Raw genomic sequence first — 19,051 nt, 5'->3', positions numbered from 1 at the left:
AAAACCAGAATGTTTTTATCAGCCACCTGATCACAGGACATCAAAGGTGGGTTTGTATTTAAGTACTCGCTGTTGTTTCACAATTCTGGACAGTTACTTTCAAAATACATGATAGCAAATTCAGGTTACCATCCTGCCGTTTTCCTGTATCTGTTTAGGTTGACTTCCTTGCAATAGTTGCTGAGGTTCCAGTAATTCTCAAAGTTGAAACAGAAGGTGACAAGTTTGCCATCTCCAATACTGGTGAATTCACTACAAAGGTGGCGCTCGACTATGATGATGCTCCACACAACTACTCTGTGGAAATCTCCATCACTGACGGCACCAACAATGACAATGCAGTCGTAGAGGTTGAAGTCACTGATGTCAATGATAACAGTCCTGTGTTTACCTCCAGTTCTGTCACAAAATCTGTCCCAGAGGACGCAGACGTAGGAACCACTGTTACTGCAGTTCCAGCTACAGACAAAGACAGTGGCTTAAACAGGGAGATCAGATACTCGCTGAGAGGAGGACTGGGGAGGTTTTCTATCGATCCTGTGTCTGGGGTGGTAAGTGTAGCTGCTGCTCTTGACAGGGAGACCCAGGCAGAGCACGAACTGCTGGTGGTGGCTGAAGATCAGGGTCGTCCAGCCAGGACAGCCACAGCCACACTGCTGGTCCAAGTGTCCGACATCAACGACAACGTCCCGAAGTTCTCTGAGGCCGAGTATCAGGTGGAAGTCTTAGAAACGGTGGCAGTGGGTACAAGCTTGCACAGCTTGTCAGCCACAGACCCTGATGAAGGCGCCAATGGAAGAGTTACTTACAGCATTACCCAGCAGAGTCCCTCATCAGAGAATGCTGTGTTTGAGTTGGACTCCTCCAGTGGGACTCTGCAGCTGGTCCAGCCTCTGGACTACAGCAAGGTGGAGGTGTACAGGCTGACGGTTCAGGCCTCTGATGGGGGGACTCCCTCTCTGAATGAGAGCGCCTCTGTGGTGGTGAAGGTGAAGGACGTGAACAACAACCCACCAGAGTTCAGCAAGGAAAGCTATGAGGTCTCCATCTCTGAGAATCTGGCCAATGGTGCATCTATTCTGACTCTGGAGGTGACTGATAAGGATGAGGTGAGTTACATGTAACATGGAGATCACCTGCTTTTGTTCTGGTAAATTGTTCTACTTGAGATCATGGTACCAGTAGGGAAAACAACTGTTCTTAACAGAAAAACAACATCACTTGTGCTTTAAACTTAAATTGGGCAAATAATGAGTCACACTGAACAGTCGCAAAAAGTTTAGGCGAGGAGGTTGAGTGGCTAGTTTTTGTTACAAAGCATAAGACTGCAACACTGGAGGCTGTCTCAGGTCTCACCTTACAAAAACACTTAGCCAGACCTTAGGCATAGCTGTGGTGGGTCAAAAACTTAACAATGAGTTGATGAAATTCAGATTTTAGGTAGACTTCTGAATCACTCTCCATGTATCTAGTTGATTCAAACAGATTTGATATTGTGGCAGCTGACAGGTTTTTAAACTCGTTAGAGAAACCGTCACATCTGCACAGCTAGTTAGCAAACTGCATCCATAAAAAACTGATAGTCAATTGACAGTCAACAGCAGGATTTAAGCATGTAACAGTTGTTCCTGATTGTTCAAGAAAAGTCCTAAAGAATGCCCACCTTCGAACAACAAAGCAGTTCAGTTTTGCCTCATTATCAGATTAACTGTAAAGGAGTTTCATAAACAAACTTCTGCTAATGTTACACAGTATTAACAACTGTGGTTCCATTAAAATCAAACTGCAAAATATTTCTCATGTCTTCTTCAACTACCACAGGGCGGATTTGTGGGAACTTTGCGGATCCTTCCAGAATCTGTTCCTTTCTCTATCAGCTCTGATGGGACGATCAGAGTGAACGACTCCACAGCTCTGGACAGAGAGGCCACTGAAATGATCGCGTTTCAGGTAATGTGGAGACTTGGAGACCGAGACTAATTTACTTTAAAGGAAAAGTCCAGCTTTAGTCCGGGTTAGAGTTTGGATAAGTGCCTGTTACTTCTTTTCTATACTCTCTGTAACTCTTACTCTTTTGACCAATCCCTCTCTTTTATTTGAAACTTTAAGGCAGGACAACTTTTGATCAATAGTGGTAACAGGATTTCTTGTCCATGTTGGGAAAATCTTTAAAAATTAGACTTGACTTTGAAGACAGTGTTTTGATTCAGCAAGTCTAGTTTATTCTGGAGCTTCATCATTGTTTTCACTTTGAAATTATCAGCAGCAACACTGAAAATTGCTTTAATCAGACAGTGACAGACTAGGTTAGGGTTCAAAGCATAACTTTTTCATTGCTTGACAATTCAACTGGGCACTATGTGCTGGCACCTCATTTTTCACATGTGCAAGCTGTGGGATCAAAGGCCTTAAAAATAGATCTGACTACACCCTAAAATGTTTGTCTTTTTCCATCATAAAGGTTGAAGCATTAGAGACAGAACCACCGAACCATGTAGGAACGACAAATGTGAGGGTAACTCTTCTGGATGAGAATGACAACAGCCCTGCATTCACCAGCAGCAAGTACACCAGCAAAGTCTTCACCAACCAAACAGAGGGAATGTTGCTTGTTCAGGTAAGTCGTACTGGTCATGTTCTACATAAATACAAAACTACGCTATATCATTTCACATCACAGCAAATACAAGTTATTGTGGCCCGTTGCAATGTGGAAGTGCCTTGAATCTGTATTTTTTCTGAGAGCCAACAGGGAACAAGTTTTCTTTTTGCAAAATGAGGTCTTATGTAATGGAGCCTATGAGAAAATGATCCTACTTCTCCTGTGTTTTCTACGCCAGTTAACATTTTGTAAAGATTTTTTGGTCTCAATCACTAGTTTCAAGTGTCACTGAACACATCACAGTGTTCATCTTGTAAATTATGGTCCCATTCAATGGAAAAAAAGATGATAAAGCAGAGTATGTTTCAGAGTGAGGCTACTTTCCGATTGACAAGTCGTTACCACATGGGCACTTGCAGTGTCCTCCAGTTGTCGTGAGATTTACTCCCCACTCATCACATCTGACTTCAAAAAAACAAAGATGACATTGGGATATTCCAAGCTCGAGGCTTTCGAATGGTAATCCATAAAACAATATGCGATATCGCAGTGGCTATATCCATCTTTCATATACAGTCTAGTTATGTAATTGGTTCTGTAGCTGTCTTTCCTCAGCATCTTTAAAGCAGTGAATTCTCTGCTTGGAGTACTGTGTGCAAAGTCATCACACGTAGGTTTACTCTGATCATTAAAGCTTTTTTAAAAAAATTTGTTGTCAATCTAACTGAATTCCTCATTTAAGACTGCTGTGTCCTCATTCAAATGCATAGCAAATTGGGTGATCTGTATATAAAATGACATTTTCAGCACAGCCAAATTCCACTCACATTAACTAAAATCCTATGGGGCATGAATACCTAATGAATACCTAATGTCAAAAGTTTTGAGACATGTTCTCATTCAAATGAATAAGAACATGTCTCAAAACTTTTGACAGGGGGTGTACCTGTGACACATGATATAAGCTGACTTAAATACACATGAATGATTCTAAGCTCACTAAAATGAAGGGGCTGCATATAAAGCAAACCCTTTCACTTCTACAATATTTAACCACCTAAAACACACACCACTCACAAGATCTGGATGCTAAAGTCTGCTGTTCCCTCACCTCCAACACATTATTTGGCAATCTTTCAAATGTTGTTGCAGTTTGTAAGGCGTAATGCTGAGCCACAAAATTACACATACACATGAAACACTACAGGGTAGGCTCGTAACAGAAAACACTGTTCATAGTTAACTGTGTGTTTCTGCTCTGTGATTTAAGGTTGAAGCTGAAGACCCAGATGCAGGTGTAAATGGACAGATCAAATACTCCATTGACTTTGGAAATCAAGATGAATACTTCTCTATTGATGAAACCACCGGGGAAATCATTCTGAAGAAAAACATCCCACTTGGAGCACATGGAATCCTGACGTTTTTATTGTTCATAACAGCCAGAGACGGTAATTAACACTATTTGTTCTACATGACAACAGCTGGTCAGTCATTTCACTGTGATGTCACGAGGATGTTTCTGCTTCCCTTCTAGGAGGGGTAGTCTCCCGCTCTGCCTCAGCCCAGGTGGAGATTTTTGCTTTTGGAGATTCAAAGCCACAGTTCACTCAGAGCACCTACACTGGCACCATAGAAGAAGAGAGAGAGCCAGGAACAATGATACTGAAGGTGAGCTTCTCTGCAAATTAGCATAGACGATCACCAGAATATTACTCTTCATCTTATGCACCTCCTCTTCCTCTCATATCTAAAGTAAGTTTCTGTTTAAGCTCTGCTGCTTGTTTAACAATGCTAGACTGTTGCATGTTCAATTTACAGAAACCAAGTGTCATTTGTTATTGGTAACTTACACACTGCTGCGTTTTTCATTTCTTTTGATAAGAAACAATAGAAACCAATTCAAACTGTACCACAAGGATAAAGCTTTAATAATGGACATACGAGAACAGACCAGTGTCTTTACTTTAGTCATTTGTGACACCATGCTTCAGAAGATTTTAACAAGTTTGTGGTTCTGGGATGTACTTCTGAAGATCATGACTTTCTGCAAGAAATCTAATACAGTCTGTTACATTAGTTTGTGGTTAATTACCCCCGGCCAACCATCAGTATCTGTACCAACTTTCAAGGAAATCTGTCCTTTCCAGGGTGTTTATTTCTGCACCAGAGTGAACAGACCATTTAAAATCATTCACCCTAAGGTGTGTTCAGACAGAACACAACTTATGCACATGCACTGTTTGCTTAAATTTCACCGGAGCAGTATTCTGCCCGTGTGATTGTTTGTCTGTATATGTAGCCCTGTGACAGACTGGTGACCTGTCCAGGGTGTCCCCTGTCTTCGCCCGAGTCAGCTGGGATAGACTCCAGCACCCCCCATGACCCGAGGGAGGATAAAGCGGTGTATAGAGAGTATTCTGCCCATTAATGCTAACTGTACATACATCACTGTTAAATCTGCTCCACTTGTATCTTTGCTTTGACTTCATATGCAGCCAGTTCACCTCTTGGATTTGCTTTATGATCCCTCTGAACACACTTTTAGCCTTAGCTCGTAACTAATTATTTTGGTAATTACTTTTTAAGTTCCACTCCTGTTTTGATTTGTCTCTGTAAACCCAGCAAATTTGATTTGAGTAAAAGCAGGCTGAAATCTTTCATTTCATAGAATAAAATCATTTTTATTTACGTCTCAATTTGTGGCTTAGATATGGAATAAAGATACATAGCTGGAAAAAGCTTAAATAATTGATAGTTAATAACATAAAACATATTTTTTCTTCATTCAGGTTGACTTCTTTGCAGTAGGGGATCCTCCAGTAATTCTCAAAGTTGAAACAGAAGGTGACAAGTTTGCCATCTCCAATACTGGTGAATTCACTACAAAGGTGGCGCTCGACTACGATGATGCTCCACACAACTACTCTGTGGAAATCTCCATCACTGATGGCACCAACAATGACAGTGCAGTCGTAGAGGTTGAAGTCACTGATGTCAATGATAACAGTCCTGTGTTTACCTCCAGTTCTGTCACAAAATCTGTCCCAGAGGACGCAGACGTAGGAACCACTGTTACTGCAGTTCCAGCTACAGACAAAGACAGTGGCTTAAACAGGGAGATCAGATACTCGCTGAGAGGAGGACTGGGGAGGTTTTCTATCAATCCTATGTCTGGGGTGGTAAGTGTAGCTGCTGCTCTTGACAGGGAGACCCAGGCAGAGCACGAACTGCTGGTGGTGGCTGAAGATCAGGGTCGTCCAGCCAGGACAGCCACAGCCACACTGCTGGTCCAAGTGTCCGACATCAACGACAACGTCCCGAAGTTCACTGAGGCCGAGTATCAGGTGGAAGTCTTAGAAACGGTGGCAGTGGGTACAAGCTTGCACAGCTTGTCAGCCACAGACCCTGATGAAGGCGCCAATGGAAGAGTTACTTACAGCATTACCCAGCAGAGTCCCTCATCAGAGAATGCTGTGTTTGAGTTGGACTCCTCCAGTGGGACTCTGCAGCTGGTCCAGCCTCTGGACTACAGCAAGGTGGAGGTGTACAGGCTGACGGTTCAGGCCTCTGATGGGGGGACTCCCTCTCTGAATGAGAGCGCCTCTGTGGTGGTGAAGGTGAAGGACGTGAACAACAACCCACCAGAGTTCAGCAAGGAAAGCTATGAGGTCTCCATCTCTGAGAATCTGGCCAGTGGTGCATCTATTCTGACTCTGGAGGTGACTGATAAGGATGAGGTGAGTTACATGTAACATGGAGATCACCTGCTTTTGTTCTGGTAAAGTTACTTCAGCTGCTTCTGATCTGAATTTAAATTTTAATCGTCAAAAAATGTGTTTCATGAAATAAATGCAGTTATTTGGATTGTCATTTTCTATTTTCTAAATGTAATCACTGATGAGGTGAATAATACTCTTTGTTACTATTTGGACTTTGGATCCAAATGTGCCATATTTTCTCAGACCATCGTTGATAAAATCACACTTCTGACAACAACCAGATGCTCTTCCATTGTAATGATTGACTCTGTGAAGACATTAAGCCTGCTTATCTTTCTTTTTAGGGTGGATTCTCAAATGGCTACTTCCTCTACGAAAATGATACTTTTGACATTAGCAATCAAGGCATCGTCTCATTGAGGAAAGACGTCACCTTGGACAGAGAGAAAACAGACAGCTACATATTACAGGTATATCTGTTTTTTGTACAGCAAGACTTTCTTTCCTACCTCCTTGTTTCAGTAATAAGCTTCACATGTGTCCGGTGTTTGGCTCTTCCAAAACACGCAGCAGCTTAACTCTCCATGGGTACCTGACACAAGAAAACTGTTTAAAACACTCATTTGTTGTAAATTTTGATATGGACATCTTTTAAAGATGGCGTGATTCAGGAAGTAGAGAAGAGTAGGTTGTCTGCTAATATTAAGGTTGATGATCTCCAAGTGAAAGGTAAACGCCAGTGGTGTGTGAGTGTGTGTGTGTGTGAATGAGAAACGCAGCACTTAGCAGAACACAGCTCAGGTTTACTATTTAATAATGTGTTTATTCCTTAGAAAGTGATATGTACGTAAAGTGCCATGCATAAGTATTTACCCCCTGTTGTTTCAGATCATCAAACAAATTTTAATATAAGGCAAGGACAACCCAAGAAAACACAGAATAAAGTTTTTAAATTATGTTTGTTTGGGTTTTTTTTTTAAAGAAAATGCTGTTCTGCTCATCTTACCTATGTGAAAACGTACGGTAACTGCCCCTTAGCTACCAATCTACCAAATGCACAAGTTCATTTGTCAGCTGGGTTCAGTCTCACCGGCCACATCCACATATGATTACTGCCAGGCGTGTTGAATCTAAACATCACTAAACAGAAGCTTTCTTGAGGGAATTTCTTTAAATACAGCACAAATGCTTTATTGGACCCAGTGATAAAGTGATTACGTTTTGGTGATCAAACGTCACTGTCACCTCAGAAGAACGCAGTCTTGGTCATAACTGAAGAACTCGTGGGTTAATTATGACAATTTTTGACACAATTATGTATTAAAAAACATGAAAAATTGCTACCATTTTATAGCCTTTAACTGTAACATCCTAATGTACAGCAAAAACAGTTTTTCATTGTTTTCAACACCATACTCAGAAACAGTAGGAGAGATGAATGCAAACTGCGTTAAATTTGACTGATTGATGGAAGCACGCAAATACAAGGAGATAGTTTGTTAATAACAGCTTTCCTTCAACCTGCTGTTACAGTAGCAGCATTACTGTGAAGATCGTACATACAGCTTTCATCTATGTGAGCTCAAAGTTACTTGTTTAGGTGGCAGCCCTGATAAGAAACAATGTCCAGGGAGTTTACAAATGTTTAACTAAACGCTTTAGTTACACATAACTATGTCCAAACACCAAGCAGGTGACAATCACAAACAAAGTATACTAGTACTAATACAAAAGATGGGGCCACTTAGAAATGTTCTTATTTTTGAAAGAAAAGTATTTTTTTCCAATGAAGATAACATTACATGAATGATAAATCCAGTGTAGACATTGTTAATGTGTTAAATGACTATTCTAGCTGCAAACGGTTGATTTTTAATGGAATATCTCCATAGGGGTACAGAGGAACATTTCCAGCAACCATCACTCCTGTGTTCTAATGCTACATTGTGTTAGCTAATGCTGTTGAAAAGCTCATTGATGATTAGAAAACCCTTGAGCAGTGATGTTAGCACATGGATAAAAGTGGGAGTTTCGTGGAAAACATGAAGTTGTCTGAGTGACATCAAACTTTTGAACGGCAGTGTATCTTTGAAATGATTACCAAAGAATAGCTCAAATGTCTTCAACATGTTCTTTCTAAACACTATGGATCTCTTCTTCCCATTTCTTTCCTCTTCTTTGTGATGTGTGTGAGTCATATTTGTGATTTTGTTGTGAAGTTTGACTAAAAAAAGTTTAGAATGTACACCATGCAAGAGTTTTTGTTTGTTGGAACAAAAGTAACTCCATTAAAAGCTAACGTTTGTTAGATCATGTCTGTGTTTTCAGCTGAGTTGATGTTGTTTTCTGTTGTTAGGTTGTGGCAGTAGATCAGGTCACTAACGGTCTGAGCTCCACCGCTCAGCTCAACGTCACCGTCCTCGACTTCAACGACAACACTCCACAGTTCCCAAGTATCCCTGATCCCCTGTGGATCCCTGAGGGCGACTACTCAGAGGAGTCTCCAGGAAAAATCTTCACCATCGTGCCCACAGACGTTGATCTCGGCCTCAATGGAGAGGTCATCCTCTCCCTCCCCTCCCCACACCCACTCTTCAGGTTCAGAGAGGTGAGGCCTGGAAAGTAAATGTGGAGTATGTCAGCCTGAGCACCTAGACTGAGCCACAGCAAGAGGCAGCTGTATTCTGACTCCATTTGTGATTTAAACTTCAACATGACCTGTTTGTGCCTCTATGGTCAGTCAGTAGTCTTGCTTCGGGAGAGTGAAAAAAAAATTGTGGTAGTAGAATTTTATACTGAATTCAAAAATGCGTCTTGCAGCAAACAAAACATAAAGTGGATCCCCAGTGCAGGCACAGGACGCATTGGACCAAGACTGTATGTTATGTGTAGGTTTTGCTTTTCTGAGCCATTTTAATGCCATGGTAAGTATGTATACTGTCAATCCATTTAGTGATGACACTCTATGACTATAAGGGCCTTCTCTTATTTTGTCATCGCACCTTTGTTGTAATGCTAACTGGACTAAAGTCAACTTGCATTCTAAAACTTTTACTTTGGCTGTTTAGGGGAAATAGGTGCATTCATGCCTGGCCTAAAATGTAATTACTCAATATTTTGTCATTCAGCTTTGACGGGTACACAACTTCAGCATTCATACTGAAAGAGTGCACTGGAATTTGAAATTGCATCCTTCATGGTGACAAGTTGACCTGACACATGCTGTGTACATGTTAATGACTGTAAATATGAGTTCTAAAGGGTTAGTACTGAGAAGCAGCACAAAGTATTGTTACTACTCAGTCATCAGAAAATATGACCAGACCCAGAGGAGCATCAGTCCGTTCATTGATGCTGTCCATGCTGTAGATGTCCATGTGATGTGTGTTGTGTTCTGTGTTGCAGGACGGGACGTTGCTGGCTGTTGCCCCTCTGGATCGAGAGAGCAGGGACACATATGAGCTGGTTGTTAAGGCTTCAGATAAAGGCGTCCCTCAGAGAGAGGTAAGCGACATCTTCAGAGAAGATGGAATGACACTGAAACAGACAGAAATCACATACAGTTCATCAGAACTTAATGTGGGAGAAATGCTGGAGTTTTTTAGGTGTACAGGGAAGTGGAAAGACGATGTTTTGACAATGAACTCACCATCTATCCCAGCTGACTTAGGGCAAAGACAGGAGACACCTGGACAGATCACCAGTCTATCACAGGGCTACATATAATGACAAACAATCACCTACAGACAGTTTAGAATCACCAGTTAACCTCAGCATGTTTCTGGACTGGGCTGCACAGTGACTTGGGGATTCACACTTTCCCCTTGCAGCTGGAAGGTGCCGGTTCCCTGGCCATCCTGGGATCTTTCTGCATGGAATTTGCATGTTCTCCATATGCATGCATGGGTTTGCTCTGGATTCTCCAGCTTCCTTCCAAAATCTAAAAACATGCTGAGGTTAATTGGTGGTTCTAAATTGCCTGTAGGTGTGAATGTGAGTGTGATTGTTTGTCTCTACATGTAGCCCTGTGATAGACTGTTACCTGTCCAGGGTGTCTCTTGTCTTCATCCTCAGTCAGCTGGGATAGACTCCAGCCCCCTGCCGCCCTAATGAGGATTAAGGGACATATAGATAATAGATGGATGTTTTTGGACTGTGGGAGGAAGCCTTGGAATCAATGCAGACAGGGAGAATGTGCAAACTCCACAGAAAGATCCCACGCCTAGGCTGGTACAAGAACCTTCTAACTGTGAGGTGACAGGGTGAACCACCAAACCACTGTGCACCCCCTACATTAACAGTTACTCTAATAAAATGAAATTCCTCTATTAGGCTGACCAATTACCCAGCCCTGAACTCATATGCAGATGTTGTAGCCAAACATGCTTCAAACGACTAAAAACCAGATACGGTGTTTCAGTGAACAGCCAGCAGCAGGGCTGTTTAACTGGCGTACAGATTAGACTGATACAGTCTGTTACTGTTGATGTGAAAACGGTCTTTATTAACCCGAACTTTGCACACCAGACCATCACCACCATCAGAGTGAGCCTCTCTGACGTCAACGACAACAAACCAGAGTTCAGCTCCAGCAGCTACGTCAGCAGCATCCTGCTGAAAGATGCAGAGGCAGGGAAGCTGCTGCTGACACTGTCCGCCACCGACCGAGACATGGGGGACAACGGCATCATCACCTACAGGTCAGTTCACATCAGCTCAGCAGCCACCAGCAGCTCACTCCAAAACCATTTCCACAGCCTCCATCCATCCATCCATCCATTCTCTATACACCGCTTTATCCTCACTGGGGTCATAGGGGGTGCTGGAGCCCATCCCAGCTGACTCGGGTGAAGGCAGGGGACACCCTGGACAGATCACCAGTCTGTCACAGGGCTACATATACAGACACACAATCACACTCACTTTCACACCTACGGGCAATTTAGAGTCATCAATTAACCTCAGCATATTTTTGGACTGTGGGAGGAAGCCGGAGTACCCGGAGAAAACCCACGCATGCACAGGGAGAACATGCAAACTCCATGCAGAAAGATCCCAGGCCCACCCCGGGATTCGAACCGGGGATCTTCTTGCTGCAAGGCGAAAAGTGCTAACCACTGCAGCCCCATTTCCACAGCCTGTTATATTTTATGTTTGTGGTTTTAGAAACAGTGGAAGGAAACGACAAATTACAGTCTGGCTTTAGAAAAAACCACAGCACAGAAACAGCCCTACTAAGAGCAAGTAATGACATTATAATGAGTGCGGACTCAGGAAGTCCTGCTATTTTCATTCTGCTGGACTTGAGTGCTGCTTTCAACACAGTTAATCACACCATTTTCCTAAACAGAGTCAGGATCTAGGTTGGTCTACGTGCAACTGCTCTTTCCTGATTTGCATCCTATTGAGCAAACAGAGAATTCAAAGTCACAGCTGTTCTGATGTCATGTGGCATCCCACAGGGCTCAGTCCTTGGCCTTGTTTTATTCAGCTTGTATCTTTTACCCCTTGGCCATATTATCCACAGCTTCTGCTCTGTGTCCGACCACTTTTACACCAATGACTCTCAGCTGTGTGTCTCATTAGCCCTGAAAATCAGAACAGTCTGGCTTCCAACTTCTTGCAACGTAACACATATAAGATGGAAGTCCTAATTCCTGACCCTGAGCACATTTCTAACAGTGTCACCCCCCACCTTGGATCACTAATGACTGACATAAAACACTCAGTGAGAACCTTGGGAGTTGTATTTGATCCGTACTTGAACTTCAGGCAGCACACTGAGGATATTGTTCAGTCCAGCTTTTTACAAATCATAAATGATGCCAAAGTCAACCAAAAGCTCTCCAAAAACAAAGTTGAACAGTTATCTACACCCTCATTAGATTACTGTGATTCTCGATTTTCTTGCCTTCCTGATACTTCAGTGAAGCATTTATGCGGCAGCACGGCTTCTCATTCACATCACTCCAGTCCACACCGGCTCTCCATTCAGTACAGAATCAGTTTAAGATCTTACAGATTGCTTTTAAATCCTTACATGGCTTTGCTGCACTTTCAGAACTCATAACCCCCTATTCTGCTTCAGGACTCTTCAGATCAGTCTCTGTATGTGTGTGCCTGTGTGTATGGATGCATGATGCATCATACGTTAATTGCATTTTCTATGAGTAATGTTGTTTGTTTGCTTCTTTCTTTTCTTATATTGTATGATATTATACTGCAAAGCACTTTGTAACTCTGGTTTAGAAAAATATTAAAAATAAAGTTTAGCATTACTATCATTATTATTATTATTATTATTATTATTAGTAATAACAATAATAATAATAATAATAATAATAAATTTGTGGTCTGCTTTGGCAAATCTCAGCAACTCATCACTGGGATTACTACAAGCTCTGAATCTTGATGAAATGTATTTATTTTAAATTTGCATGAAGTGGTGTCTCAGAGAACTTCACATTTGTCCATTAATTAGGCCAGTAAATTTATTGACACTTCATTGTTGTATTTTGCTGTGTTGCTGTTTTTTTAACCAAACTCTGGGAGTTTTTATTAAACCTTATTGCTAACATGTTTAAATGTATTTAAAGGTATTTGTTGTTTCTTGCTGTTGTAGTTTCTCTGCAGGAAACTCTCCATATTTGGCCCTAAACAGTGAGACTGGAGAAGTGATGTTGACCTCTGACCTTGCTGATGTAACAGAAGACACCGCGGTGGAGCTGACAGCCATGGCTAAAGACCACGGCCAGCCTCCCCTCGACTCCACAGGTCAGTCTGACGCCTCCGAACATCTCAGGCCATTTTTTATTTGGTTGTGTTTTGCAACTTAGAGCCACCGTTCCACATCACAGAAATGCTCTGACACGTAGTGCTAACACACTTCAACATTATAATACTGTTCATAATCACTGTTCATGCCTCTCACAACAAATTTGACAGTAGGAACAGGTACAGTAGATGAAAGAGGAAGCAGCAAGGAAGGGCTCATGGAAAACTAAATCGCTATAGAAGTGGTCATGACATTAGAAGGCAAAAAACTGCTTTAAAGATGCGAAATTCAACAACACATTCCTCATGAATCAGAAAAGGAATAAAACCTGACTGTACAGTACTCATGTAGCAGCAATCAGTCACATAAATGAAAGTTTTAAACTGCAGTTTAAACGACTTTTTAAAGAGTCCAGGTAGTCTGATATAATAAGGTACAATACAGGCCAAACGTTTCTGTTCACAATGCATTTATACGTTGAAGGTAGCAGACAATTACTGAATAAATGTTAAGAAAAGAGAAAAAGGGCTTAATATTAGAGCTGAGAAGATTTATAAGAGTCACAACTTCAGTGCAAAAGTTAAAAAAGCAAATCACAGTTTGCATTATTCATGTTGTGTGTCTGGCTTTTGAGAGCTTGTAGATAAAAATCCCAGTAAATCCCCTCTGTGTCCATATCTCTGTAACGACCACAGAAATGACTGGAAAGAAACAGCTGAGTAAAGAAACAAGAGTGCAGACACAAATACCTGCTGATTATACTATAAATGTATTCTGATGAGTGATTCTTTATATAATGATCATGTTTATTTTGTTGCAAAGTACACCAATGAAACTATTGTCTGTTTTTGTACAAATCTGATCTTTCTTCCAAACCTTTAGCCGGTAGTGTAGATGTAGACGTATTCTGATAGAAATGGATTTACACTAAAGTTGCATTCTACCTGACATGACACTTGAAAGTTGGTTCATTTTGTTAAAAACTTCTTTTCATTTCAAGTTGTCATTATTTACAGCAGGAATGCACTAGGAAAGTCCTGAAGGGTTGATTTTAATCCCTTGTTTCATGGAGACACACCCTCCACTGCTATGCTGATGACGCCCTGCTTTCCTGGAACCATTAGTTTTATGACTTAAGTAGTTATATCACAATTAAATCCTTCCATTACTAAGATTTGTGTGTCTGACTCATACTGCCATATTATTTCTGTCATCTTTTTATCTGTACTAAACTTTTGGCCTTGGTTACTTGGATGAGGTCAATAAAATTGTAACAGAGTAATCAGTATCCTATTACATTTCAAAAGTTACCTTCCCGATACTGACCATGACAATCAGCAGTAACACCTCTTTGTACCGTCCACGTGTTGTTGTTTTGTCTGGCAGCTCGTGTCGTGGTGAACCTGAGGGTTTCCAGTCTGGTGGAGGCCGTGGCCTTCCAAAGCTCCTCCTACACCTTCAGCCTACCTGAGAACCTGCCAGTGGGGGCGACGGTTGGAAAGGTCAAGGCCTCCTCAGGAAGCGACCTTTACGACGTGGCCTACGCACTAAAAAAGTACACTGACCTGTTCTCCATCGACACCAGTGGAGCCATCCTGACTACTGCACAGCTGGACAAAGAACAGCAGGAGTGGTTCATCCTGGACGTGGAGGCTGTGGACACACGGACCCCCCTACAACAGCAGTGGCAACAGTACGATCTTTAAGCATTGCACACAAAATGCAGTTTAGAGCTGTGTCACCACAAATGTCACATATTTAAATATAAATCTGATATGTAACAAACATTAGATGAAATAAGGTAAGACTCTCATGGACAGGTTTGAAGGCAGTGTAGATGGAAGCAGCTCCTTTTATTAGAAGTTGCTCTTTGGGTTCCTGTGGTTTGGAAATTAAAGTCCTTCTCTGATTAAAACAGCAGAATTCCTGCACATATAACGGCATGAAGATATAGATGGTGACAAATTAAAGGAAAAGCCAACATAAAGTGTCTGAGTTTGGTGCTGGGTCACCACTTGTTGCCTGAATAGCTTGAGCACACCCTGGGATTCATTCTTCAAGTTTCTGAACTGTACTGGGGGGGATTTTTCTCAAACATTTCCCTCATTTGGAGTTTTAATTATGCCTTACGAACACACTGGTTCAAAATCTTCCTGTGGTCTTCAGTTTAGTTAAGTGACTCTCATCCAAACCCCTCATGCCCTGCAGATGGGAGCTTTGTCACCCTGGAAGAGAACACTCCCATCAGGATAGGAATGTTTCATCATAGGATGACGGTGAACACTCAGTACAACTTCATATTGATCTGTAGAACCCAAACCCCGGCATAAAAATGCCCCCACAGCATCAGAGCCACCAAATCCCATCACTGTGGCATTCAAATATTCAGACTTTTCCTTTGTTTTGTCACCAATCTATGATTTCACTAATATGAGTCTCCAAAGCTGAAACCATCTGAAGTCCAGCCCTGGTTTGGGGGCTTGGTTCTCCCTCAGGATGACCATTGTTCCTCATCTGAGTTTATCTGTTGTATCTTCTTCAGATCAAATACCTGCTGTGCTTTGTGTTTAGTGTCATCGTGAGCACACTGATGCACTGAGATACGATGCTCATGTGTGCTAAATATCACCACAGTATTTATCTTGCAAGTAAACTAAACATAACCTCCTCGGCAGAGGGGAATTATAGGTGCAGTTCTTTGGCCTGGACGGATTCACATGTTGATCTGTTGTCTCTCTCTCAGGTCAGTGTGCAGGTGGAGGATGTAAATGAGCCTCCATACTTTCCCTCTGAGGTTTATGAAGCCTCTGTGCTAAGCATCGCCCCGTATAAAACCCCTGTCATCACCGTCAAGGTAAGCACACCCAGTTTCCATTTGTCATGAAACATCACTATCACTAGAATGTTTATCTCCTCTGAGCTGTGTGATCATTTTAGTAATCACTGTAGCAGCCATAAAAAGTGTCCATGTACTCTGACCTGAAGCTCACCCAGCAGTGGTTAATGTGTCAGTGAGCGGCAGTAAAACTCCTCACATGTTCAGGAATCTGTCAGAGGCAGTGCGATCTGACGCCCTGCAGTAGAAATCAAAGGTTTTTACCATATTTAACATACTCATATGGTCATTCCAGAATTGGAGGACATTTTACGTCCCACTCATCAATTTTAAAATAATCCATGTACAAATTACTAAAACATGCAGTTGTTGTGTAAATGTTCGTGTCCTGAGACCAAATCTGAAAAAACTAGGAGAAAAGAATGTTTGGAAATATTTTAAAGATAGCAAATAAGTCTGGAGTTCCCCCTAAACTGACATTTTTCTCTTGTCTAACCGCCCGATGGCCAAACTGAACCTCACATAAAACAGTTAAAGTGAAATTCAAATCTCCTGTTTGTGGTAAATTGATGTCTCTTGTAATTATGGGAATGTTTTTTTAATCAACATAACATTTTAAATAATAGTTATACATGGAACGTGTCCCACATCTTAGTGTAACCTGTTGGTGAGGTTTTTGTTGTTTTGTGTTTTATTTCTGTCTTTCTCTGTCTTGTTTTTTCATTCTGTGTCTTGTTTTTGTTTTTTTGTTGTTGTTTTGTGTCTTATTTTTTGTCATTTTCTGTGTCACTTTTGTCATTTTGCGCCTCCTTTTTGTCATTCTGTGTCTTGTTTTTGTCATTTTTTGTCTTGTTTTTGTCATTTAAATCATCAAACAGTGTTCCTAAAGAATGAGGAGAACAAAGCTATGTCCTCTCTTCTATTTGTCATATTTTCATCCCATTGTCAGCCTTGATTGAATGTCTCACTCTACCTCATATTATCAGGATCAGACTCATTCTTTGGACTGTTTTCCATCAGTCAGTTTGTCCTCTTGGTCAGCAGTAACAGCTAGCTAAATATCTAGCTTCTACTGCTGAGAAAAAGATCACATTAGCATGGATTAGCAACCCTGTTACTGTGATTAGAGTAGGGCTAGCAAACAACACATAAAACATGGAATAAAAATGTTACCAGTGACGTGTAAGCTGAGCCTTTGATTACCTATTTTTGATGAATATGTAACAGAAAATTGTAAAATTTTGAAGTCCAAATGTCCTCCAATTCTGGAATGACCCATGTAGTGTTTTTATATGCTAGAAGACATCCGTCCTGTCATTTTCACAGCCTGGCCCCTGCCTTCATTCATCGTTATGCCTTTTAAAACTGCTCTTGGAGCTATTTTTAATGACTTTGGTGGGAGCTCCTTCCAGTGGTTCCCAGTCGTCTGGACCATGGAGGTGTTGTGTTGCTCATTTTGCAGACAGCGTGACTGCATTCAGTCATTTCTGATGATTAAACAGTTCTTTTCAGCAGAGCGTTCATCATCCTCTGTGTTCGCCTGCAGGCTTCAGACCCAGATGTTGGAGATGAGGGCCAGCTGCTCTACAGTCTGTCAGCTGACAGCCTCTACTTTGACGTGGAGCCGTCCTCAGGTCAGGTGTACGTGGTGTCAGCAGCAGGTCTGGATGGAGACACACAAACAGTGGAGGTGAAGGCCACAGACACCCGAGGACTTTCCGCTACAGCCCAGGTGAAGGTGAGTATCTAAGACCAGATGAGGAGTATCATCACCTTATTTTCATTTCCTCGAACAAATCTAAACCAAGACAAGTTGGACTCAAACCATGGAGTTTGGAGCAAATGACGGCCCCGCATGGGAGCTACTCGCTGCTGAATGAACATAATAATCATATTATCTTTACTGACATCAGCAGTAAATCTTAAGATCTTCATCCCTCCTACCGCAGTAACACGAAAGCAGGACTTTACTGTTGTTTGTCAGTGAAGATTCTCAGTCAGCCAGGTCATAGTAATCATAGGAGCTTCTGTAAAAATCAACTGGAATTCTCTTGAAGATTCTTGAAGGTTAGAAAGAATCTACAAGAGAAGTCCAGCGGATTTCTACTGAAGCTCCTATGATTTACTGTTGTAGTCTCAGTGCAGTGCAGGAATGAATTCATCGACTGATTACCTTTCAGTTCATTCACTAAATAGAAGTAAATGATGCATAAAAATGAAATAAAGCATCACAATTCTTGTTTGGTCTCAAACAACAACAGTCTTGTAGTGATACCTCAGTGTTCATGTGACATCTGCATTTAATGGCAACAATTTTGATAATTAATCCTCCGATTTTATTTTTTTAATTCCCTCTTACCAGGTTTTTTAAGTTTGAATATTTGCTAGTTTTCCTACTTCTGGATTTTTTAACTGGTAGATGTTATTTATGCTGCAAACTGAATGTGTTCTCCTGAGCTGCAAGGACTACGTTTGCATCTTCCACAAAGCAGTACATCTTTCATATCTGTCACTAATCAATCAGCCGGTCAACCTGCTGTTAAATTAGCATCAAATGTTAGAAGCTCTTCTTATGCTTCACAGGAAAAATCTACTAAAGGCATCTGAATAATGCAGTGGAGTAAAAAGTGTGATATTTCCCTCTAAAACTAGCTGGAGTAGAAGTGAAATATCCAGTTTACTTAGTTCCACCACCCATAACATTAGTTTCAAAATAACTGGTCAAATAAAGTTTTAAATCATTAAAGATAAATAAGAGTTAACAGACATAAGAAACAAACAAAATGTTTTGCTTTATTTTATGAACGTGCGCCATGTCTTCACATTATAACACACGTTTACACCATCAATCTCTGAATCTGATAACTGATAAGTTTTGTTGACTGTGTGTCACCAAATGTTAAAATGAGTGTATTAGCTTTAAATACCCTCATTTATCCTGTTGTTTTTAAATGTTTATGTTTTCTACAGTATTTAATGCAGTGGTTATGTTTTATTCCTTTATTTTTGTCTTGATTTCTGATCCTGGTTTTCTCATTTTCATGCTTTTGGGATTATAGAGTTTTTACAGTAGTTTTTAATAGCATAAATGTGTGAGTGTATGAATGTGAGCCGTA

General features: G+C 41.2%; 1 protein-coding gene and 1 long non-coding RNA gene across 2 annotated transcripts; both read left to right on the top strand.

Moving 5' to 3' along the window:
* Positions 1-108: 108 nt before the first annotated feature.
* LOC110967731 (cadherin EGF LAG seven-pass G-type receptor 1-like) lies at positions 109-17,594 on the top strand. Its single transcript, XM_051945999.1, has 11 exons — positions 109-114; positions 159-1,109; positions 5,395-6,342; positions 6,669-6,794; positions 8,681-8,932; positions 9,730-9,828; positions 10,852-11,024; positions 12,947-13,098; positions 14,486-14,792; positions 15,843-15,953; positions 17,482-17,594. Exons 1-10 carry the CDS (start codon positions 109-111, stop codon positions 15,865-15,867), a joined length of 3,039 nt encoding a protein of 1,012 aa, XP_051801959.1. The 3' UTR covers positions 15,868-15,953; positions 17,482-17,594.
* LOC127533201 (uncharacterized) lies at positions 1,831-4,267 on the top strand. The gene is made up of 4 exons (XR_007940981.1): positions 1,831-1,950; positions 2,462-2,617; positions 3,873-4,053; positions 4,140-4,267. It is a non-coding gene; the product is annotated as an uncharacterized LOC127533201 (long non-coding RNA).
* Positions 17,595-19,051: the final 1,457 nt, after the last annotated feature.

This window comes from Acanthochromis polyacanthus, chromosome 3 (genome assembly GCF_021347895.1).
Source record: "Acanthochromis polyacanthus isolate Apoly-LR-REF ecotype Palm Island chromosome 3, KAUST_Apoly_ChrSc, whole genome shotgun sequence".
NCBI classification, from domain to species: domain Eukaryota; kingdom Metazoa; phylum Chordata; class Actinopteri; family Pomacentridae; genus Acanthochromis; species Acanthochromis polyacanthus.
Note: the sequence above shows the minus strand (reverse complement) of the source record. Positions and strands in the feature narration are given on the sequence as shown.

Bases quoted from the DNA above. Each gene is read 5' to 3' on its own strand.
- LOC110967731 (XM_051945999.1), top strand. The intron at 6,795-8,680 runs GTATATCTGTTT...TTCTGTTGTTAG, and splicing joins CAGACAGCTACATATTACAG to GTTGTGGCAGTAGATCAGGT. The intron at 14,793-15,842 runs GTACGATCTTTA...TCTCTCTCTCAG, and splicing joins CTACAACAGCAGTGGCAACA to GTCAGTGTGCAGGTGGAGGA.